We start from the raw sequence: 22,532 nt of genomic DNA, 5'->3' as shown, positions 1-22,532 counted from the left end.
TGGTGATATTCCTATGTCTCTACGACTTCCGGTTCTCAAGTTTTGTATTGCATCATATATTTGATGATTAATTGTGACCTGGTGAACTTTGAAATTGTCCCAAATCTTTTTCTATAATGTTTTCCTTCAACTGTAGATCATTTATCATTTAACAGATTTGAGATATCTATTGTCGTTTTAGAGATAATGCAGTTTGAAGTTTTGCGAGCGGAGGCATGTATTTCTGAATCATCAAGAGCTTACCACTTAAAATGTTTTAGAAATTGAAGAGGTTTGACCAAATACCAAAAACATTTCATGGAAAAAACACCAAAAAATCAATTTGAAATTTTCAAGTTTTGCATTGACTTTGTAAGTTTCATAACTTCTATTTATATAGTTTATATTGCATCATTATTTGCACTTTGTCAAATGGGGTCATCTGATATATCAAATTAAAGGTCTAAATAAACTCTACTTAAAAATGAAAAATTTAAACCCCCTTTTCATCCCAGGGGAACGGGTGGGGTCATTTAGTGCAAACATTCAAATTTCTCAGATCGTAAGGTTGTCGCATATCAAATGAAAGAACATAAAGCGTACATTTCAAATTTCAAATTGAGGTCTCCCAAAAATGGGTTGGATGGGGTCATTGAGTGCAAAAAATAAATGTTCTTTTAAGGTAAGGTTGTTGTATATCAAATGAAAGGTAATGATGTGTACATTGGAAATATCAAATTCCCGACCTCCAAAAATTAGTTGGATAGGGTAATTAAGTGCAAAAATCAAACTTTCTAGAACATGGTGTTGTCGCATATCAAATGAAAGCTCATCTACTCTGTTCCATATATCATAATCCGATCTCAAAAATGTAGGCGGATGAGGTCATTAAGTGTAAAAAACGAAAAGTTTCAGAAGGTATGCTTGTCGTATATCAAACGAAAGGTCGTAAAAAGTACAATACGAAAACATCACTTTTACAGGAAAGACCTTTCAATTGTTTTACAAACAATTGAGATACTAGTTTTTTCTTTTTTTTCTTCCAGCATTTGTTTGGCTCGCCCTCCTACCGCTTCTATTGGAGTTATCAATACCAAAATTAAACCATCGATAGAGCTCAACATGAACTTTTACCAGATGAACTTTTGTAGGATTTCACCTTCCCCTTAAGAAGTTACCTCCCTTTTATTGATTTTTTTCAACATGGTCCCCCCAAAATGTGTTAAAAGATATCATGACTTTATTTGGACAATAGGTAGATCTCATCATGATGTATTACCATATGAGGCTGCATACGATTTCATCATCTACTTTGAGAGTTATATCCCCTTGAAGCAATTTCTTTCATTTGCATTTTTTTCAAAAAGTATTAGAGATAGAATTAAATTGAAAGTGACAGCATGTATTAGAACAGATGGCAATGTTTATAAACATAAACAATTAATTTGTTATTAACCCTTATAAGGAGTTATTTCCCTTTAAAAATTAAAAAGATTTTTTCAAAAATTTATATTCGAGAACCGAAAGTCATAGAGACTTGTAACCTTCACCAATAATCTTAAATCTATATGACCTTTAATATGCACCCAAGGTCAAAGGTCACCGAGTGCAAAAAAAAATTACGCTGCAATTTCAAGCTTACATATTAGGAAAACGATAAGACTTTCCTGCATACATACAGCGTATAAAATGTTCTTCTCGACGAGGTCTACATTTTATACAATAAGCCCAAAAATGTCTGACCGTCTTTTCAAAAGTTACAACGGGATGATTCTTAAAAGTATAGTATTGTGTGTATATCTTTTTAAAGGTAACAGATATCAACCTACTATAAACTGCAAAGATGATCAGTAATTCCAGACCTTCAATTTGAGGTCAATGTCAGGTCATGATGAAATTTCACCTTGACCTTCACATTATACTATGACCTTGACCTTGTGATATTTGAAAGGTCAAGTAGTCCTGAGTTGAATGGTGGTTGTCCCAATTCTTTTTCTATAATGTTGTCCTTCAACTGTAGATCATTTACCATTTAACAGATTTGAGATATCTATTGTCGTTTTAGAGATAATGCAGTTTGAAATTTTGCGAGCTGTGGTATGTATTTCTGAATCAACAACAGCTTACCACTTAAAATGTTTAAGAAATTGAAGAGGTTAACATAGTTATATGTTTGACCAAATACCAAAAACATTCCATTGAAAAAAACACCAAAAAATCATTTTGAAATTTTCATGTTTTGCATTGACTTTGTATTTTGTATGCATGATTTGCCCGTGAATTTCGTTTGACTCCAAATTTCTGCGGATCCATCCCGCTGTGCGACTTATTTATTTTTTAGTGTAGGGCAGTTTTTATTTTTCAATTGAAATATCAAATTCTGCTTGTTTTATAAATTATATCTGAAACTTGTTTAATTTGATACACATTTTGTAAAGAAATGCTTTATAGACGACTTCCGGCAGCTCCTAACTTTATATACAGAACTTTGATATTGCATCATTTTTGACACTTTGTCAAAAGAGGTCATCTGATATATCAAATTGAAGGTCTCGATAAACTCTACTTAAAAATGAAAAATTTAAACCTCTTTTTCATCCCAGGTGGAAGGATGGGTCATTTAGTGCAAAAATTCAAATTTCTCAGATGGTAAGGTTGTCGCATATCAAATGAAAGAACATAAAGCGTACATTTCAAATTTCAAATTGATGTCCCCCAAAAATTGGTTGAATGGGGTCATTGAGTGCAAAAAAATAAATTTTCTTTTACGATAGGGTTGTTGTATATCAAATGAAAGGTCATTATGTGTACATTTGAAATATCAAATTCCCAAAATTAGTTGGATGGGGTTATTAAGTGCAAAAATCAAACTTTTTAGAACATGGCGTTGTCGCATATCAAATGAAAGCTCATCTACCCCGTGTTACATATATCATAATTCCGATCTCAAAAATGTAGACGGATGAGGTCATTAAGTGTAAAAAGCGAAAAGTTTCAAAAGGTATGCTTGTCGTATATCAAACGAAAGGTCGTACAAAGAACATTACGAAAACATCACTTTTACAGGAAAGACCTTTCAATTGTTTTACAAACAATTGAGATACTAGTTCTTCTTTTTTTTTTTTTGCTGAGGAGCGAATATTGTCTGAGAGAATATACTCTAATACAAAACTATAATGAAATCACTTTCAAGAAGATTAGGCAATGGTACTTGAGTGAATATTCCTTTTCATAACCTTGAGGAAGATTGAAAACAATCCTGCTACGCAAGCAATGCAGACTAGGACGAGACCAAGTTGCCTCAGTATCGCAACAGCTATGTCAATTATGTGTATGTATGTTTCATTGATCATCAACGTTTACAGATAACAAGTCATTAAAATCTTGCTATGGATTGGAAAAGAAAGAATATAGAACGTAAGAGTTGTATTTTCCCACAAGGTTTAGAAAGAAATTTCAAGGTTTAAGTGCTGTTCAATTTCGTATTTGATTAGAGTTTCTAACAATTTCGATTCGAGCGCTATTGAAATTGTTTGTCACATGTACGATAACGTTTGCCATGTTATTCATAAGTCCTAGGGGCTTCGGTGGCCGAGTGGTCTAAGTAATTACTACTGTAATCACTAGCCAGTCAACACTGTGCTATTGAGTTCGAACCCCGCTTTTGCTGTTGCACTCGACTCCAATTTTAATTGACTAGGGTTGACAGTTTTCCTATCGAGGGTCGGTGGATTTCTCCGGGCACTCCGGCTCCCTCCACCAATAAAAACTGGCCGCCACGAAATAGCCAAAATGCGGTACTTAAATGTTGCATTAAAAAGACAAAAGAATCAAAATCAAATCGTTAGTCCTACTATATTACTGATTTCTGAAGCAAGAAAGACAACTTTAATTCAATTAAGTTTGAATTATACACCAATGCACTTCTAATTAGTACTGTATTTTATAATTGCAATAGAAAATCATAGCTTACCTTTTTACGAGTATGACCTGAATGAGGTCATCCGAAGTAATGCTTTAGTTGCAAACAATGTGTACCTGAGTATATTACTAATAAACTTGTAGTAATTTCTTGGTGTGCTTGATAACATAAAATTGAATTCTCTATCACTTCATTAGTTAAAGATGTGCTCATGTTTGGTGTTTTTAAAGTTTATTAATTTAAAAAATTATTATGAAACTAAGGTTTCAACTCCCTCAGGCAAAGTTGGCTTTAGATGAATTTTGCTATTTATTTTAGTTATTTTTGACAAACAGCTCTTCAACTATTTTCGATACTTATCTATCTTTGAATTTCAAATGTTTGGCTTTGAGCGTTCCTGGTGAAGGTAAATCCAGAAAAGCACTTCTGACGCAAGAAATTCTTAAACGTGCTGTTTTCAATTTTTATTCGTCTGACAAAGTAGCATAACTCGGATCTTAAATTACGTGTTACTACTATGGTTGTAATTCTCTTTTTAAAAGAGGGACGAAAGATACCAAAGGGACAGTCAACCTCATAAATCGAAAATCAACTGAAAAGGCCATGGCTAAAAATGAAAAAGACAAACAGACAAACAATAGTACACATGACACAACATGAAAAATAAAAAATAAGCAACACGAACCCCACCAAAATCTAAGGGTGATCTCAGGTGCTCCGGAAGGGTAAGCAGATCCTGCTCCACATGTGGCACCCGTCGTGTTGGTCATGTTATAACACATCCGGTAAATAGTCTAAATCGGTAGGTCAAAGTCATGAAAGGGAAGGGGATTGTAGTTACAACGTGAGGAACATATCCGATATCATCTGTGAAAACTGTCAATAAACTCCTGACCTGATGGCGTCCGTAAAATTTACGAAGGGATGATTTCATTTTCACCATTTGGAACTCTTGGTTTAATAGCTTCCTTGTGAGCAGCAACCCTATATCAAGAAAATCATGATAGGAAAAACAAGCACGGGAATATCGTATCAATTGGGAGATATATACCCTGTATGCAGGTGCTGCTGGAATGTCGCTTCTCAGAAATGGAAAGGTCACAATTGGAAAGCTGAAATCATCACTTTTGTCGTAAAGTTTTGTTTTCAACCGACCCTCATTGTCAATTAGATGTAAGTCAAGATATGATGCAGACTTAACTGAATATGTTGTATCCTTTATCTCTAGTGCGATAGGATATAAAGTATTCACTATAGAACCAAACGTTATCATTTATTATAAAGTTGCGATCTCTAAATTCAAATTCAGTGTAGATGAATGGAAAACATTATACTCGGATAAATAAGTTTCTATTCATTAATACATGTACAAGTAATTTTTTTTTTCAGTTTTGACTTTTGGAGAGGAAATGTTGGTCTGGACTTTTCCTTTAGGACTGTTCTCTTCAAAACAAGGACAATAGAGGTGCAGACATATGTATTCTTTTGGTCTTTTGTGATAGCAGTAAAACACTTCTACTGTAGGACGTCCGTTCAGCTATGTGGGGTCTATATTCACAGCCACAGCGACAGTGTTTCGGTTAAATCAGATGCTTTGTATGGAGAGAGTGTCACGCTTACTGTATTGGTATGGAAGTGACTTGTTGAAAAGATAAATTCCTGTTCCTCTCAAACTACTCTCATTTTCCAGTAGCAGTCCTAACTTTCATATCGGTCGATTATCTATAACATAACCTACCTATTGTATTGATTGTTAATTTGTTCTGGTCCTGAACATGGATAACTTTTAATCATTGGACGTCAAGCAATGGTAAATAACGTTGTTAGGTTAATTAGTTCATGATTGCTACCACAAAACTTACAGAGGGATAACAAAAAACGTGGGACAAAAAATTCTTGTTTGGGTCGACGTCAGTTAACAAACTTTATAACGTCAACAAGCTCACAATGAACGTATGCATCAGAGAAAAAAACGCCATACGCAAGTGGTGCCGAAATATTGTTACACAAGTACGGGAAGATTATTCTGAATAGCTGACAAAATCACATAAAGTATCATCTCAACATTAAGAGGTGTACAATGCAGCAAAAAATACTATCGCAACAACAAAAATGAATGTATCGTTAACTATAATTGTTAAAATCGGGACACCGTTTTTTATTCTTTTGATTTATTTAAGCTTAAATCAAGAATAAATCATGTATGATGTACTCATTTTTTAAAAGCTATTTCAACCACCAGCTGTCTCAACAACTGCTTTATTTATAGATTATCGTTGGTTACCTCAACGAGATTGATTTTCTCGCTTGAGACGATCACGGCAATTCAAGTATATGTTACAATGAACTGGTGAAGACTATAAATAAGTTTTATAAGTTTCAGTTAAGCAAATATATATATGAATGGTGAACAAAGTTCGTCAAGAAAAAAATTGAAAACAATACGTCAAACATGTTTTAAATATCTATAAGCATAATAATAATAATTTAACTGACTGATGTTAAGGTTGTTAGTATTTTTAAAAAAAATGGTTAAATCGACATGCAGAAAATCATAATTCTTTCTTTTATGAGCTTTCGTGGCTCTTAAATTCAAATGTACTGCCTTTAAAAATAAAATCCAAATATTCGGGTTTTCTTCAATGATAAAATTACAAAAGGAAAAACAAATATGTGTTTAAAGACAACTTTCTTGAAGGCAATAGCCACACACCAAAGAATATAAAATCCTATCATTCATTGTGCTTTTTAAGGGAGTTCGCTACTAAGTTTCAAAATAATAAGCTTTTCATAACACTATTATATATATATTTATATTGGATTAATAAAAGAATCAAAAGAGCAAAATATATATAATGTATATGTCAATGTGCTTGTTTTCAAGATAAAAGCCATTGAAATTTTGGCGCGGAAATGTTCTCTAACTTTTGACTTTTTATAAATTTAAAGTTTTTAAAAGTTCTCAAAAACTATTAAAGAATATTTACAATTTTATAAGACTTTTACAGATGGCTTATCATTATACATTTAAAAGATTAAAAAAAAAAGAAAAATGGGGATCAATTTGCAAATATTGTTAAGGTATTCAAATGGATAAAACCAGAGGTTTCCAAAGATCTGACAAAAATCCCAAAACATGACAAGCGAGCATCCTTAAATGACAATAACTTGGAATATCAAGAGTGCATTTGCTTCTTACACAAACGATACAAACGGTTCAGCGAACACACGGTCATTTGTTTCTAACATGCGTTTTGCATAAACTTTGACTAACTATAGACTCGTTAAAAATCCGTCTACAGTTTGTCGTTCGTCGTTTCTTAAAATATATGCTGCATTTCTTTCAAACTTTAACATTGAATCAATTATCTATTCATATTTTGCCAACTAAAAAAAGATTGATTCTGAGGAAAGAAAAAGAGGTATAATCCTGAGTGTCATAACCCAAAACAATGACAACAATTACTCAAATTTTGGTATATTAGGTGTATGCCATCCTTTTTTCAGTGCTGCTATTTTACATTCATCTGATGACGACGAAGAACTGACAATAAAATTAGACATGCACAGAAGTCCTGTGTGTCTAAAACATTTTCTTTAGAAGCTGTTTTCCCGCGTTATAAGTTTGTTTACGTTTCTGACAGTTCAAACAGGGTCAGTAAACACTGATTAAACGATGAATTTGTTTCTACTTTTGTAACGCTTAACAAACTATAGAAAACGGCACACAACGTTTACAAAACTTTTTTGGAAATAAGCGCACTCTTGTAAAAAATTCATGGTTAGTGGGTAAATATGTTTATCTCTTACATCCAACCTAGTTTGTAATAGCAGGATTAACATTTACAGTATTTTTATAACAATATACTAGTACTCGGAAGCTCAAACACAATATACACGAAAGTTCTGTAGTAATATTAATAAATCCAACTTGCAATGCTTGTTTCGATTGTACTATTGTTTAACTGCAGGTAAAGAAGTGCTTCTCCAATCCACGAAACTAAAGATACCAGCAACAAGAATCATGTTTGCAGATGTAATCTCAAAACCAAACGCGAATCCATAGGTAGAAAAAGGGCTTTTGACACCAAATATGATCACACCTAGAAGGATAAGACCAACTGAAATAAAAGATTTATATACATTATTTATTTATTCATATGCAGAAAATAGAAAACAACTTTAAAATTGGTAACCGTGGCATCTCTTTTGGTATAAAAATAATTACGCCTTTTCATAATGTAAGGACTATGAGCAACCTCGGTGTTTGTACGCCAAAATGAAGATAACGCTACGTCATTGATTGCATTGTTGGTGATGTTTTAAACCAATCACACAATTTTGATGTATGCTTATTATCATAATATTACCCAGGTGGTCCGAGACCACAATTGTCGTCCCTTGATTTTCGTTTTCGTCAATTGTCGTCCCTTGATTTTCGTTTTCGTTGTTCGTCGTCCCTTGATTTTCGTTTTCGTTGTTCACGAATATAGTCCCTATAGTGTTGACAGTGGGTTACTTGCCATTAATTTTTATACCCCTTCCAAATTTATTTCTCCATGTTTAATGCCTCAAATTGCAAGAAGAGGGTGAAATTACACTGTAAAAAAATTTGGGTCCAGAATTTTAAAGGAAAGTAGTGATTTGATCAAGCTGAAAAAGGTTAAAAATTAGCACTTCGGAAGCTGTCAAAAGATTTCAAGACGCCCTAAACATAAAATTGTCCATATTTTGAGTTAGAGCCGATATAATTTTGATATAATTTGTCCCAAAAGTAGTACAACACACTGTAAAAATTTCTTTGAGAAAGCGCAGGTGGGATTTTTTTTTATTTTCATTTATGTTCTAAAAGAAATGCACTTCGAAATAATTGTGGTCTCGGACCAGGTTGATTTGATTCTGAAACGGCGTACGTGACCTCTTTGTGAATTTCTATTCATTGTATTGTTGTGCTGTGGTCAAACTGACTTATTTTTCGGTGTGTACTTTGAAATGGTGTGTACTTAATAGTTATCCCACGATGACGCGGTGTGTCAGTGTAAGATCACCCCGATGGCCGGAGGCCAGAGGGTGATCTAACACTGACACACCAAGTCCGAGTGGGATAACTATTTTACATCCCAGCTGTTTTAGATTAGACGAAAAACCATTTACAATTCATAAAATCTAGTTTAGAACGCCACACAACCATTATAATATACTTTATACATTACTATATGATTTATACCCTTTTTGACCCCCGAACACGATAAGTAGATATAATACAATGTCAACTCGCCCCACCTTCCAATCGGCCCAACCTATATCGCCACTTTATGAAAAAATCGCCCCACTCTTGTTTACCGACTCTGCCAACTTTTGAAAAAGTGTAAAATCAAACTGAACAATCACTGACACACACTTTTTAACGAAAGGGTTTAAACCCCACTGAATAAAGGTCTGCCAACTCGCCCCAATTATAAAAATATCTTGCTTCCTTTAAGTATGTTAAATTACTGATAGTTCGTATCCAGTCGTCCTGGTGTAGTGGTTGTGTCGTGGCTTGATATGCTAAAGGTCTTGAGTTCGAATCCCAGCATATACACTGGATTTTTTCTACGTGAATTTTGATAGATAGTCTTTTCCGTATAATTGTACATTTAATTATAAGTTTTATAGTGGATTTGACATTCCCGCCAAAATGTTACAGAACAAAGGAAAGCATGCATAACAAAGAAACTCAAGCTGGTGTGATCTGGTAGGGGTGATCCGGCTCAGATCACCCCAGTTAGAACAAAGGAGCTGGGATGTAAAATTGAAAATAGAGAATAATTGTCAAAATTAATAGAGAAAAGAGAAAGTTGACAAAGTAGTAAGGAATACAGAAATGAAGAATCCCATTTAGACCCTCGTTTGTAAATTGGTCGGTGAATAGATTTAATAGTTGACAAAGACAAAATTTACAGAAAATTTTAAATATGTGCACAAAATATTGACTTAATCAGTGACCTTAAAAAGAATGTTATCATCCTACTAAATCTATAAGAATAAAATGAGACAGTTTGGTAATTGCTTTTAAACGCTCTGCATAGCAATACCATTACAATATACGGAATTATTTTTTGGCAGTATTTTTAAAAATGATGATCTTATATCTAGTATATCAGAATTGTCTAAAGTTCCTTGAGACACTATTAACATTCTTTGTTTTCATCGTTGAAACAAAAGGAATGAAAGTTCTGATTTGCCAGTTCTTACTTTTTAACAAAATATTCGTAATTTTGAGAATGTTAACATTTAAAATAGTTCATTCTTTGAAAATTTTATCATTTTAAAGAGAATCATTTATGACATACAATTTACACGCTTATATATTTTAACAAAACAAAACATTATTAAGTCTTATTATACAGTAAATTGAGATACTAAATAATTGGCGATTGGTTAACAAAATGCTGTACCGCCACGAGAGCCTATTTCAGATATTTCAATAAAACAGTTCAAAAATCAGACAAAAGGTCTTTCAGTTCACTAAAACAGTAATTTACCAGAAACAATACAAGGCTTAAAGAAACACAAATCACACATAATGACTCAAAGCTAAAAATGTTAATTCATTTTGTTTATATAGTTGAATACAGAGTTCAATGTCATGAAAAAAAAATATTACGGAAGAGATTTTTCAGGTCGAAATATATAAACTTTTAAGATTTTGTTAAATGTTAGTTCAAACGAAAGAAAAAACATAAATGTCAGTGTTCTGTATACTTGAAAGGACTAGTTAGCAATTTTTCGTCTATCTTAATGTTACATGTACAACCTGAAGCAAACTGAAATAAAATGATGCCAATTGGCAATATCTTCTGTTCTTTCATGACTGTAAATCTTAGTCCCATTAAGGCTAACGTTGCTAGATTAGCTAGAAATGCGAGTGTCTCGAAGGCTTGGACTGCCTTCATCCATCCTAAAATAAAACACGTACGTGCAGTTATTTTCAATTTAAAATATGACGATTTCGGGTTTTGTTCAGTCTCCTTTTTAATATAATGACATAAACACAGGTAGACACTAACGTGCATTGCCTAAAACATATACTTCATCTGATCTGGCAGATTTGAAGCAACGTTTTAATCATGGACACTTTAAAGAGCACAACAACGACATCGCGGGCATTTAGAGCGTGGTTGAAAGTATATGTAAGCCGTTTAACGATTTATTAGAATTTCAAGATATCTAATATAATATACTAGTATAGCATATCTTTAATAGATAAGATATCTTTTATAATTTAATTATTTGAGATATCTTAATTATTATATATACATTTTGTAAAGGATATCTCATATATTATAAAGGATATCCATATATTATAAAGGATATCTCATATATTATAAAGGGTATATCATACTGTTTATAAGATATCTTATATACGTTATAAGATATCTTATAACGAATATGAGATAGCTTATAAAGAATATAAGATATCTTATTAAGAATATGAGATATCTTATATAGAATATGAGATATCTTTTATAGAATATGAGATATCTTATGAATATTTTGTATTTAAGATATCGTTTATATTTATAAAATATCTTATATAATCTATAAGTTATTTTATAGATATCTCATTAACTATATAAAATATTTTATAAAGTATATAAGATATTCATCAAGTTTTTTAAATTTCTTGAAGTTAGAATAAATAGCAGAATGACTTGCCAAAGTAAGGATGACATTTTGTAAAAGATTAGGACTGGTTATAACTCGAGAATTTCAGGAAAGTTATAGGTACATGTTTTTTGGGACGGGACAATTTTTGTCTATCCTTCCCTCTTTTTCCCCAAAATCAATTATTTTTGTTTTTCTATTCATTTCAATTACTTTCTCGTATTTCTGTAGACTGTATAATATAAACATACATAGACTATGAATAAAGTGTATATGCTATTTCTTATCAATTTCAAGTTTAACTTCTACTGTGGTCACTGATATATTATAAAGAGACTGTCTTAATGTTTCAGTGACCGCCGTGAATAATAAAACTGGAATTGATGAAATAGAAGATACACTATATTTATAGTATACATGTATGTTCATGGTATATATATACTTTTAAAATGATTTTAAAAAAGGCTTTCAGCGTAAATTTTAATAAAAGTAAGACGAAGAAAAACTCACTAATTGTTTTAACTATTATATTTCAGACAACATACGCATTTAAAAAAAAAAACAGTTAATTTAAAAAAAAAATAAAAAATACAAACCTTCAATTTGAAAATCACCACCAACTACATCATAACACTTCTTTTTTAAACAATATTTCCAAAGCCCAACATCTAAACTATCATCTTTTCCCCAGTATGGTGCTCCATAACCGACTAAATGTACAAGAAATCCAACAGCAGTCACAAAGGTTGATAAAACAGCCAATTTAGAAATTCCTTCAAATAACCCCATTGTCCGATGTTGATTGCGTTCACACAAAATAATTTAAATATCTTGTTCAGTAGATAGTTATATTATTTTAATCTATAAAGCTTAAAGAAGCGCGAATAATTATACTTCTTTAGACATGGGTGTTGTAATAGTTTCATGACCGAGTTTTTCTGTTCATGACAATAATAATGAAAGAGTTGTCCTGGTTGTGGAAAAAAAATTTGTTTGGATTGCAGTAACCAATAATTTGCACTGAAGTAAACCATGACCAAATAAAGGACGGCTTAGACTGCAAAATATGTTCCGGTGAATGGTTTGTTATTTCAAGGCAAATTAAGTGTTTTACAAGTTACTACTTAAAACACCTTGCTTAATGATGTTTCGAAAGCCAAGAGGAATAACGTATTATCAATATGCAATACATGATGTCCTCAATATATATAGCAACGAACACTCACACACACACACACTCGTTTGTTTATAAGACGTATTAACTTACATAAATGTGTGTTGTTTGAAGACTGAAGACATAACTTTAAAAAAAAAAGTAATAATTTAGCCTTTATTCATTTAAGCTTTATGTATACTAGTATATGTATGTCTCTCGTCTTTAGAACATACTCGTCTCTTCTCGTCCAATGGAACATCCGGATTTTCTCTTCTATTTTTTTTTTATAATACCACATGACTATCAAAGCACTATAGAATGCAAGACATGGATGACTTTTCATTGAAGATTGATAATGAAAGTTAACACACAACAACAGTGCTGAAAAGGGGTGCCATGCATTTGTCATTTAAAGAGTAAAAAGTTAGATATGTCACTGAAAATGAGGGAAACAATCAATCAATCAATCAATTAACAAACATGAAATATACAACTCAGTTAATGTGACAAAACGATAATCAATAAATCATTCAATCAAGAAGTCGACCAAACCTTTCAATCGATTATATACTGTAAACAAACTTATTTTCGTGAGCGATTTATTTTCGCGACTTTCGCGAGTAGAAAAATAACGCGAATATAAATCACGGTGGGTATGGTTGTCCTGCGAGAGAACGTACTGTGCTGGTGATTCGGTCCTGACGGGTGCTGGTGATCAATGAAAAAATGTAAACAAAGACGAAAATGATGATTTTTGACGTTTTCACTCATAAAAAATGGAAGAAAACAGTTGAGATTTTTCAATTTCGTTTCTTATGGGTTCATATATAAACCATTAAAAAATTGACCCTCTAAACTGTTTCAGTAAGCGTAACACAAAAATGCTCATTTTCAGAAAATCTCGAACTGAAAAAATAAAACAAAAATGCTCATAGAGTCCGCTTTCTATACCGCAATCCACACGACAAAACAATTTTGTGAAAAAACATTGCAATTTCTTAAAATTTAGCATTTTCTCAATTTATGCATGTCCTGATACTGTGCTGGTGGGTCCTGTCATTGTGCTGGTGGGTCCTGATACGGTGCTGGTGATTTTGGATAAGAAGTTGGTCATATTTGAAACAAATGTTACAAAATCAATAAAATTGGGCAGATAATTGTTGCCAACAGGATCTATGACTCCTATTTTAGCTCTTGTGCATCCATTTGGCTGTTTAATATGTGTTTTCAAATGATCTTAACTTGTATTACATAATAACATAAAAGGGCAACATCTTTCGTCCAATATCAGATAACAATATATAGTATCTAAAATAAGTTAAAAATTCCACAATACTATATAATTCATTTTATGTATCAATTTGTTCGAAAAAAGTCGAAAAGAAGAGAGTTTAAGTTAATGTCATGATTATCTGTCGCTTTCTAGATCTATGCTTAGCATTTATTTCAGATGACATGGACTCCTCACCATGATGACCCTGCTGCCTTTCATAACTTCATCCGTATACATATATTAATAGATAAACGAAAGGCTGCAACTGGTATTTTTGTATTTAAAATGATTCGTTGTAACGAGAATATTTGTGGTGAATGGAAACTGTGAGGGTCAAAATCTTAAATTGCTTATAAATGTTGCTGGACCTAGTTTCGTTATCTGATCCGAATTTTCTGAAATGTGCAAGGTAGATAGACATTTTGATTTGTTTACTCGGTAATGAACCCTTGTGTTAATCCCATGGTAAACATAACAAAAATCTCTGTACAAAGGTCTGTGAATTTTCTACAAAAATAGTGATTTTATTTTCACTAAATTCTCTTTTTTCTACTAAATACAATAATGAACTATAATAAATAATAATGCTTTGCAAGAAGTTTCCCCTTGATATATGCACATTTCGTAATTGACATTGTCATAAACCGTACACGAAAAGATAAAATATTGATATAAGTACTTAATTTGCATCTTGGAACCCCCACCCCGGCTTGTTTTTTAGGAGCCTGGGGTGTCTAAAAATGGTCGATTACAGACAGCCGAGTACGCATTTTACTTTCCAGGCGTGTTTATGTTTTATAAATAATTCTATGAATTCACAATATAAAAAAATGCAGAAAAAAAATGAATGAAGTGAAATATCTTAGTAAGGAGCCATAACAACAGAGATGGTGTGTTTGACACACAAAACTTAAAAGCTTAGTGATATTACCAGTATTAAAATAAAAGTGTATTTTAGTTGGGTATTTTTTCCATTTACTCATTTTCAATTATAATCAAGGCACACTTGATTTTTATTCATGAAAAATATTTAAATATAGAAAAGTAGGACACATTGTTCACTTCCTCCCCCGTAATTCTTTATCAAAAATATTTATTTTGAAATGAAAAAGCTAAGAAATCTTAGGTTTTTTAGTGTTTTCTAGGTTATCTCGTCTTCATTCTCTGACATATTCTAGCTTGCCCTTTCATAAAATAGTGATTCTTTTAGTGTTTTATCGAATTTTCGAAAAACAAATACCTGATAACCGCTTAGACAAAAAAAAATATGTTGGAAAAATCTTACAGCAAGTGATTCTTAATAGCTATAGCCTCGGTCACACCTTACCGGATAGCTCGAACGGACGCCTAACGGATAAAAAAAAAGTTATCCGTTGACAAAATTTGTATCTGTTGGGAGTCCGTTGGTGTAGTAACGAACATCCAACGGACGAGTACCGGATAAAACAGACACCGCTATGGAAGCGTAACGGATAAAACGGATGAACAAAATAATCTGAAAATTAAAGGCAATAAACCATCTAAAAATTAAAGGCAATAAACCATGAGAAATTTCAATTGGCATTTGTCCATTTTACATCCGGTAGTCATCCGTTTTATCCGTTATCCTTCCGTTAATATCCGTTTTACATCCGTTTTATCCGTTAGGCGTCCGGTAGACATCCGTTGGTGAATTGGTCTACCGGATCTCCAACGAATGCATAACGGATACGTAACGGATACAAAACGGACGAGTACCGTACAAAACGGATGCCTAACGGACGTTCAACGGACATTTTATCCTTTGGACGTCCGTTCAAAGTTTGAACATGCTCAAAATGTTCCACCGGACAGAACGGATGTCAACGAATAAAACGGACGCTTAACGGACATGCAACGGATATGGACGGACGCCTAACGGATAAGAACGGACGTCCAACGGACATGAACGGATTGAGAAAAAGTTATCCGTTAGGCGTCCGTTCGAGCTATCCGGTAAGGTGTGACCAAGGCTAATATAAGATACATTTTTCTTTTACAATCCACCTTTAAAATTTTACGGGAAACTATTCGAAGCTTTCACTGTAACCTCGCTCTAACTTATCCCCCTCCCTCCCCCACCCTCCCCCAAAAAAAACACCAAACAAACAAACCCGCAATACTATTGTCATTCTTATAGTCAACACTCAATTGTTCACAAACAAATGTGTTTTAAGCTGCTAAAGACATGATTCAAACGCTCAGAAAATCCTTTATTTATATTTATGCAAAACCTTTCACATTTTTATTTTATGGGTTATTGTTGAAGGTCGTACGATGACGTATGGTTGTTAACACATACTTCCTTTGGTTTCTTATGGAAATTTGTCCATTGACAACAAACATACCACATCATCTACATTATATTAAGTATTGTATAAATTACAACGTATTTTGGTGATCTTGCAAAATGATCGTAATCCCGAAAATCGTAAACATATTTTCTTAACTTAAAAGGGGGCAAGAAGGGTTCCATTAACAGGCCAATAAATAAGATTACAGTTAATTTCATTTTTTTTTAAATAGGGGTATTTTTTCTCTCATAATAACAGTAAACAGATTCACAACAATGTCAATTTCAAGAAAGCAGACAACAGCTAATTAGTCAACAACAGTACAGCATCAATTCTCTTGAATATATGCCACTTTTAACTAAAATATAAAAGCACAGAACCAGGACATAGGAGCACAGAACCAGGACCGTTTTTCTTATCACCAGCACAGCGTCAGGACAATTCCGTTTAAAGAACTTGCACGACTTTTGCAATATAATATTGTTGTAATATACTTTGCATGGTACTTATGACACATCAGAGAAAAATTAAGCAACAAAACAGTCGTTTTATTGCCGTTCTGATACAATGTAAACAAACCCACCAGCACAGAATCAGGACCCACCAGCACCCGTCAGGACCAAATCACCAGCACAGTACGTTCTCTCGCAGGACAACCATACCCACCGTGATAAATCGTCGCGAACAAGTAAATCTTTCTTAATTGACATCAAGTAAATACGATAGTCGCGAATTTTAAAAGCAGCGAAAGGGACTAGAATTGGTATATCGCGAAATAAAGTATCCGCAAAAATTACTTGGTTTACAGTATACGATTAATGGATAAGAAATACGTCAAATTTGACAGAATGAAAATTTTAACCAATCAATAAATCTACCGATCAACTAATCTATATGAAAAATATGCTTCTATGTTTGATGCAACCAATTTATCAACAAACCAACGAACCAACAAACCAAACAATAACCAACTTATAAAAGGTTGAACGACCTTCACTCCCTTTCTTTTTGTTCATATACATTAGAAGCAATGTTAAAATAGGCGCTAATAAGTTCCTAGTGATAGGTAGACGCTATGCCATGCATAATTTTGAAATTATATAAAAGCAGTTTAAATTATATAAGGTTCTGCACCGAGATCCAATGAGGTAACATGTTTATTTTGTTCACACATCGTTGTCTATGATGGAACTTGTTGCGACTGTCATAAAAGTGAGAGATTTAGCTAGCTATAAATCAGGTTAAATCCACCATATTTGTTCATAAAAAAATGCTTGGACCAGGTGAGGAATATGACAGTTGTTATCCATTCGTTTGGCGGTTTGAACTTTTGATTTCCATTAGATTACGGACTTTCCGTTTTAAATTTTCTTTGGAGTTCAGTATTTTTGTGATTTTACTTTTTATCAATGTCACGATCCTGCAAAATTCGGCAACAATGTCGAAAATTAATTAGCTTGCTATCCATAATCAAGGAATAACAAATTAATTGTCGATTAGACGTTATAGAATCAAAATATAAGTAATAGATTTGCATGTCGAACTTATTTAAGTACATATGTATGCATTGGTATAATAGTTTTAATAACATCATAATTACAAGAATCTCGTTTCATATAACCATTCAAAGTGTCCTTTGAAGGACAGATTGATTAGAATCTAATTATTCTTAACATATTAAACTAGCTAGACAATTAGTTCATAAAATAATGACGGTTCATTAGATTAATAACTGCATTGAATATTTAAAAACTTTTCACGTAATCATAAAATATAAAAATAAATGTCGACATCAATGATTCCTGAATATGTCTTGGCTATACTACAATAACAACTTACAAAATGAATGCATTTGGCCGCATAGACTGACTGAGTGGGTGTTTAATTATATATTGTATAAATCAATATATACATAAACGCCTAAAAAGAATACAAAACAACACCAATAATAAAAAAAGGAAATATTTGAGGTAATAATCTATAACTATTTTGGATAACAGATATCCTTCAGTATGATTATGATATTTTATCAATTTCAAATTAAAGAAGATATTTCTTGAGGAATACAAGATATATTGCAGACTTTATAAGATATCTAATTAAGTTTATTAGATATCTTACAAATTAAATATATAATTAAGATGTATTAACCACATAATCCGTTCGACCCGGGAAAACTTAGGCAAATGTCCATCATTTGTAACTAGAATCTATGAAAGCTTTGCCGTGGGAAATTTAAAAAAAAACGTGGAATGGTTGGGTCTTGCCAGACCAAAACTTTGAAACTATATATGCCTTTCTCCGTTGACATACCTTGGCTCTTTGGTCAGACACACTTTAGCCACTGTCTGCCTTTTATTCATAGTATGGATGAAAGCTTAGGCATAAGGATAGATGTAATTATCAAAGTTGTACAAAAGTCGAACATGAAGAATGTTGTTGTTGTTTATAGTTAACACGTGTTTAGTTATTTATAGTAAGGTCGGTTTGAAAGGGGTTTAAAGTTTCATGCACAAGTGAATTCAAGTAGTTTAAAGTCATTCGAGCCATTGCAGTTACAGTCAGGAGTCTACTTCGTCAAAATTATCTCCCCATTACGCCTGTTCATTTTCACAATCGTAGAAATGAAAGCCATTGTAGGGATGACGCGCTACCAATATTGCTCTTGGAAACCGATAAATTTATCCACATTGCACCATTACGATCCTTATATGTCAGTTGTATTTTAAAAGACAAATGTATCAACTAGCTAATGAGCATCAGTTAATAATCTTGTCTGCATTGATTGAACTTAAAACTATTGTCTGGTCGGTTGTCAGGTGGAATTTTCGAAAATTCATAAACATTTAAAAAAATTCTAATTAGATATTTCGTGGAAGGGCAGACTAGATTTTTTTAGTGTATGAAGACTATAAACCCTAGTAATCACACACAAAAAAATAGAATTTTTCGAAGATATGCATTTTCATCATCCAACTTGAAAGACTGTCGTCAAGTACTTTCAGTTAAAAAATAGCTATTCGAACACACCTTCTCTGTTTTTGTGACTCATTAGATAGGTATTTCACTTGACCCATCTATTTCATCTTTTAGTACTGTGATTTTTTTGTGTTATAAAGTCCACCTGTAGCTTTAATATATAAAAATGATAGAATCTGAAGCGAGACGATGTATGAAATATTTTTACTTTGTACGATATCAAAACAAAATACTCAACTCAAACACGCCTTAACATAAAAAGGTGCACTCGATTTTCTCTTTTCGATACAATTGTTACCCATTTTTTGGAAATTTTTTCTTCAGTCACATAATGGAAGGGCAGACACGAAAATTACTGAACTAATAGATTGATATGTTTTCCGTCCGTGGTAATTTTTTCATAAAAATCGGAGGTTATGCATTTTCTTCATTCAACTTGAAAGATACCCATGTCGTCGACTTGATATCTAATTGTTCTGCTTATCTATGTACTAGATAAATTGAAAACTTATGCAAATGGTGTTTTTAAAATAAAACACCTCGTAATTGAGAAGAAAATTGCAATTTTGTTTGTTTCTATTAACTTTTAAAAATTTTGTCACTATAGTAAACAATACAGTAAACATTTATCGCCTTCTCTAACAAAGAGCTTCGATTCTTTTGTTCTATTTCAACCTGGTTTCCGACTGGTTAAAGTGAACAGTAGCACTTTTCCAAATAAATAATATAATAATTTTATATTATTTATTTTCAGATTTGTTCATCTTTAGTATGCGGTAACCAGTACCAGCTGAGAATGTTCGGTGTATTTACACAAAAAAACATTGATTTCATTATACATATACGAATAATAAAATGTGCACTTGTCTCTGCAAGTGGCGTCTCCCATGTGAGAGTTTGTGGTTATTTGATAAATATTTTATATTCGTTTGCGTTTACGAATTAGAATTTAATTTGTGGTTTTGTTTTACTGTTTCGTACAACGATTAGTCAAAATTAGAGAAATTTATTATTACCACCCTCCCTTCTTTTATTAGAGCACTTTACAATTTAGAATATCTATAAATTTCTTACCTATCATTTTTCGCATATATCTAATAAAGTCTTATTAGATCGTTTACATACAACGTTAATAACTCAAATTGCATCGAGTATCCTAATTGCACCTATTGAAAAATTGAAGAATAAACCATTGGTAATTTTGTGACTTGATATAATGCACGTCAATATATAGTAAAGAAGGACGCGTCTACAAAGTAAACACAAAATTGAAATTTTTGTCTGGATCATTAAAAAAACAATTTGAAAAAACTGTCTAAAAATGAAAATAGGTGCAATTTTGGGAACCATTACGTTATATTACGATTTAAAGTGTAACACTCTTGGCAACATTTCAATAGAAAAGAAAAGAAGGATATGGGGTATTCACCAAGGACACAAAATAAGTACACGCATAGCAAAATAGATAACACACACAAAAGAAACCTTTCCTGTTTTTTAAGAAGACAAAATAGAAAAACAGGAATAAAAATAGTGTTCCTTTGCATTTTTTTTAAAGTTTTAAATATATCTCTGTTAGAAATGTTGACCAATGAGATTTAAATACAGTGACATAGCTATAGCGATAGCTGAGGCAGTTCGTTCCCGTCCTAGATAGCAGTATTTACGTAGAAGGAAATCTTTCAATCTTCATTAAGTTTATTAATAATAATATTTATACAAGTGCCATTGTCAAATTAGCTTACAATGCTTTACTAATACTTATTTCATATAGTTTCTCTTTGTATATATTCCCTCTCTAGCCGCTCCTCTGCTAACCGAAGAATGAACAACAACAAAAAGTTGGTACAGGCAAGTTTCATTGATCTCACAGATACTATAAGACATATATTTAAAATTTAAAAAAGCACAAAAAGCAAAAGACATTACTTTAATTCAGTTCTTCAATTTTGTCGAATTCCTTCTTCAAAATAACCGGAAAAGGGTTTTTAATTGATTATATCTATTTATTATCACTTGAATTGGTTTTCATGTCAAATGAGGAAGCAGATTTTCTCGATGATGTTTTACTTTCTTTTTTTCGTTGGTTATTCTGTGTTTGCTGAGGAGCGGATATTGTTTCAGAAAATATATACTTTTACAAACTATAATAGAATCACTTTCAAGAAAAAATTAACAATGGTACTAGTATGCATATTCCTTTTTATAACCTTGTAGAAGATTTAAAGAAAATCTTTCTGCACAAGCACTGTTGACAAGGACAAGAAAAAACCTGCCTCAGCTATCACAACAGCTTAAGTCAATTTTGTATATTTAATTCACCTCTTACAAAAACTATAAAAAAAACATAGCAAGTCTTTACAATCTTGCCATAGATTGGAACAGTAAGGCATATTTAGCTTTATAAATATTTGGAACAAATTTTAAAAAGAAATTGTTGGGTTTTATTGCTCTTCCATTTTGTATCTGATTGGACGTTCTAACAGTTTCGATTCGAGAGCTATTGAAATTGTTTGGCACGTGTAGGATAATATTTGCCATGATATTCGCAAGTCCTACAATATTACCCGATTTTCTGTAGGAAGAACTTTAATTCACTTAAGTCTGAATTATTCACCAATTCACTTCTAATTAATACTATATTATATAATTGTAGAAGAGAATTATATCTGACCATTTTACGAGGATGACCTTGATGGGGTCATCCGAAGTAATGCTTTAGCAGTTTTTGGATGTGCTTTACTTCATATAAATACGCATAATTGAATTATTTCTCACTTCATATATATACATAATATATAATCAATGAAAAGTCATAAAAATATATTTCTAAGATAATTTGTTTGTTTAATATCGACATATTTGGCTGGAGAAATATATAATAGATAAAAAAGCATCTATATGATAATGATGACCAGGAACCTATTAAGGATGTGCTCATGTTTGATGTTTTTAAAGTTTATTCGTTGGACAAAGTAGTATAAATCGGATCTAAAAGAGGGACGAAAGATATCAGAGGGACAGTCAAACTCATAAAATCGAAAATAAACTGATAACGCCATGGCTAAAAATGAAAAAGATAAACAGACAAACAATAGAACACATCATACAACATAGAAAACTAAAGAATAAGCAACACGAACCCCACCAAAACTAGGGGTTATCTCAGGTGTTCTGGAATTACGTCTTACTACTATGCTTGTAATTCTTTCAAAGAGATATCCAAAAAAATTAAAAAATAAGCAAAAATATGCCTTTATG

The 22,532-nt window shown here is 32.2% G+C and overlaps 1 protein-coding gene across 1 annotated transcript; it reads right to left on the bottom strand.

Annotated features, from left to right (window-relative positions):
* Window positions 1-6,475: 6,475 nt before the first annotated feature.
* On the bottom strand, window positions 6,476-12,463 carry LOC143064028 (uncharacterized). Its single transcript, XM_076236525.1, has 3 exons — window positions 12,148-12,463; window positions 10,701-10,844; window positions 6,476-8,022 (listed from the first exon to the last, which is right to left on the bottom strand). The coding sequence occupies exons 1-3, from the start codon at window positions 12,338-12,340 to the stop codon at window positions 7,856-7,858; spliced, it is 504 nt and encodes a 167-aa protein (XP_076092640.1). The 5' UTR covers window positions 12,341-12,463; the 3' UTR covers window positions 6,476-7,855.
* Between the last annotated feature and the right edge of the window lie 10,069 nt (window positions 12,464-22,532).

The sequence above is a fragment of the Mytilus galloprovincialis genome, chromosome 2, assembly GCF_965363235.1.
Source record: "Mytilus galloprovincialis chromosome 2, xbMytGall1.hap1.1, whole genome shotgun sequence".
NCBI classification, from domain to species: Eukaryota; Metazoa; Mollusca; class Bivalvia; order Mytilida; family Mytilidae; genus Mytilus; species Mytilus galloprovincialis.
Note: the sequence above shows the minus strand (reverse complement) of the source record. Positions and strands in the feature narration are given on the sequence as shown.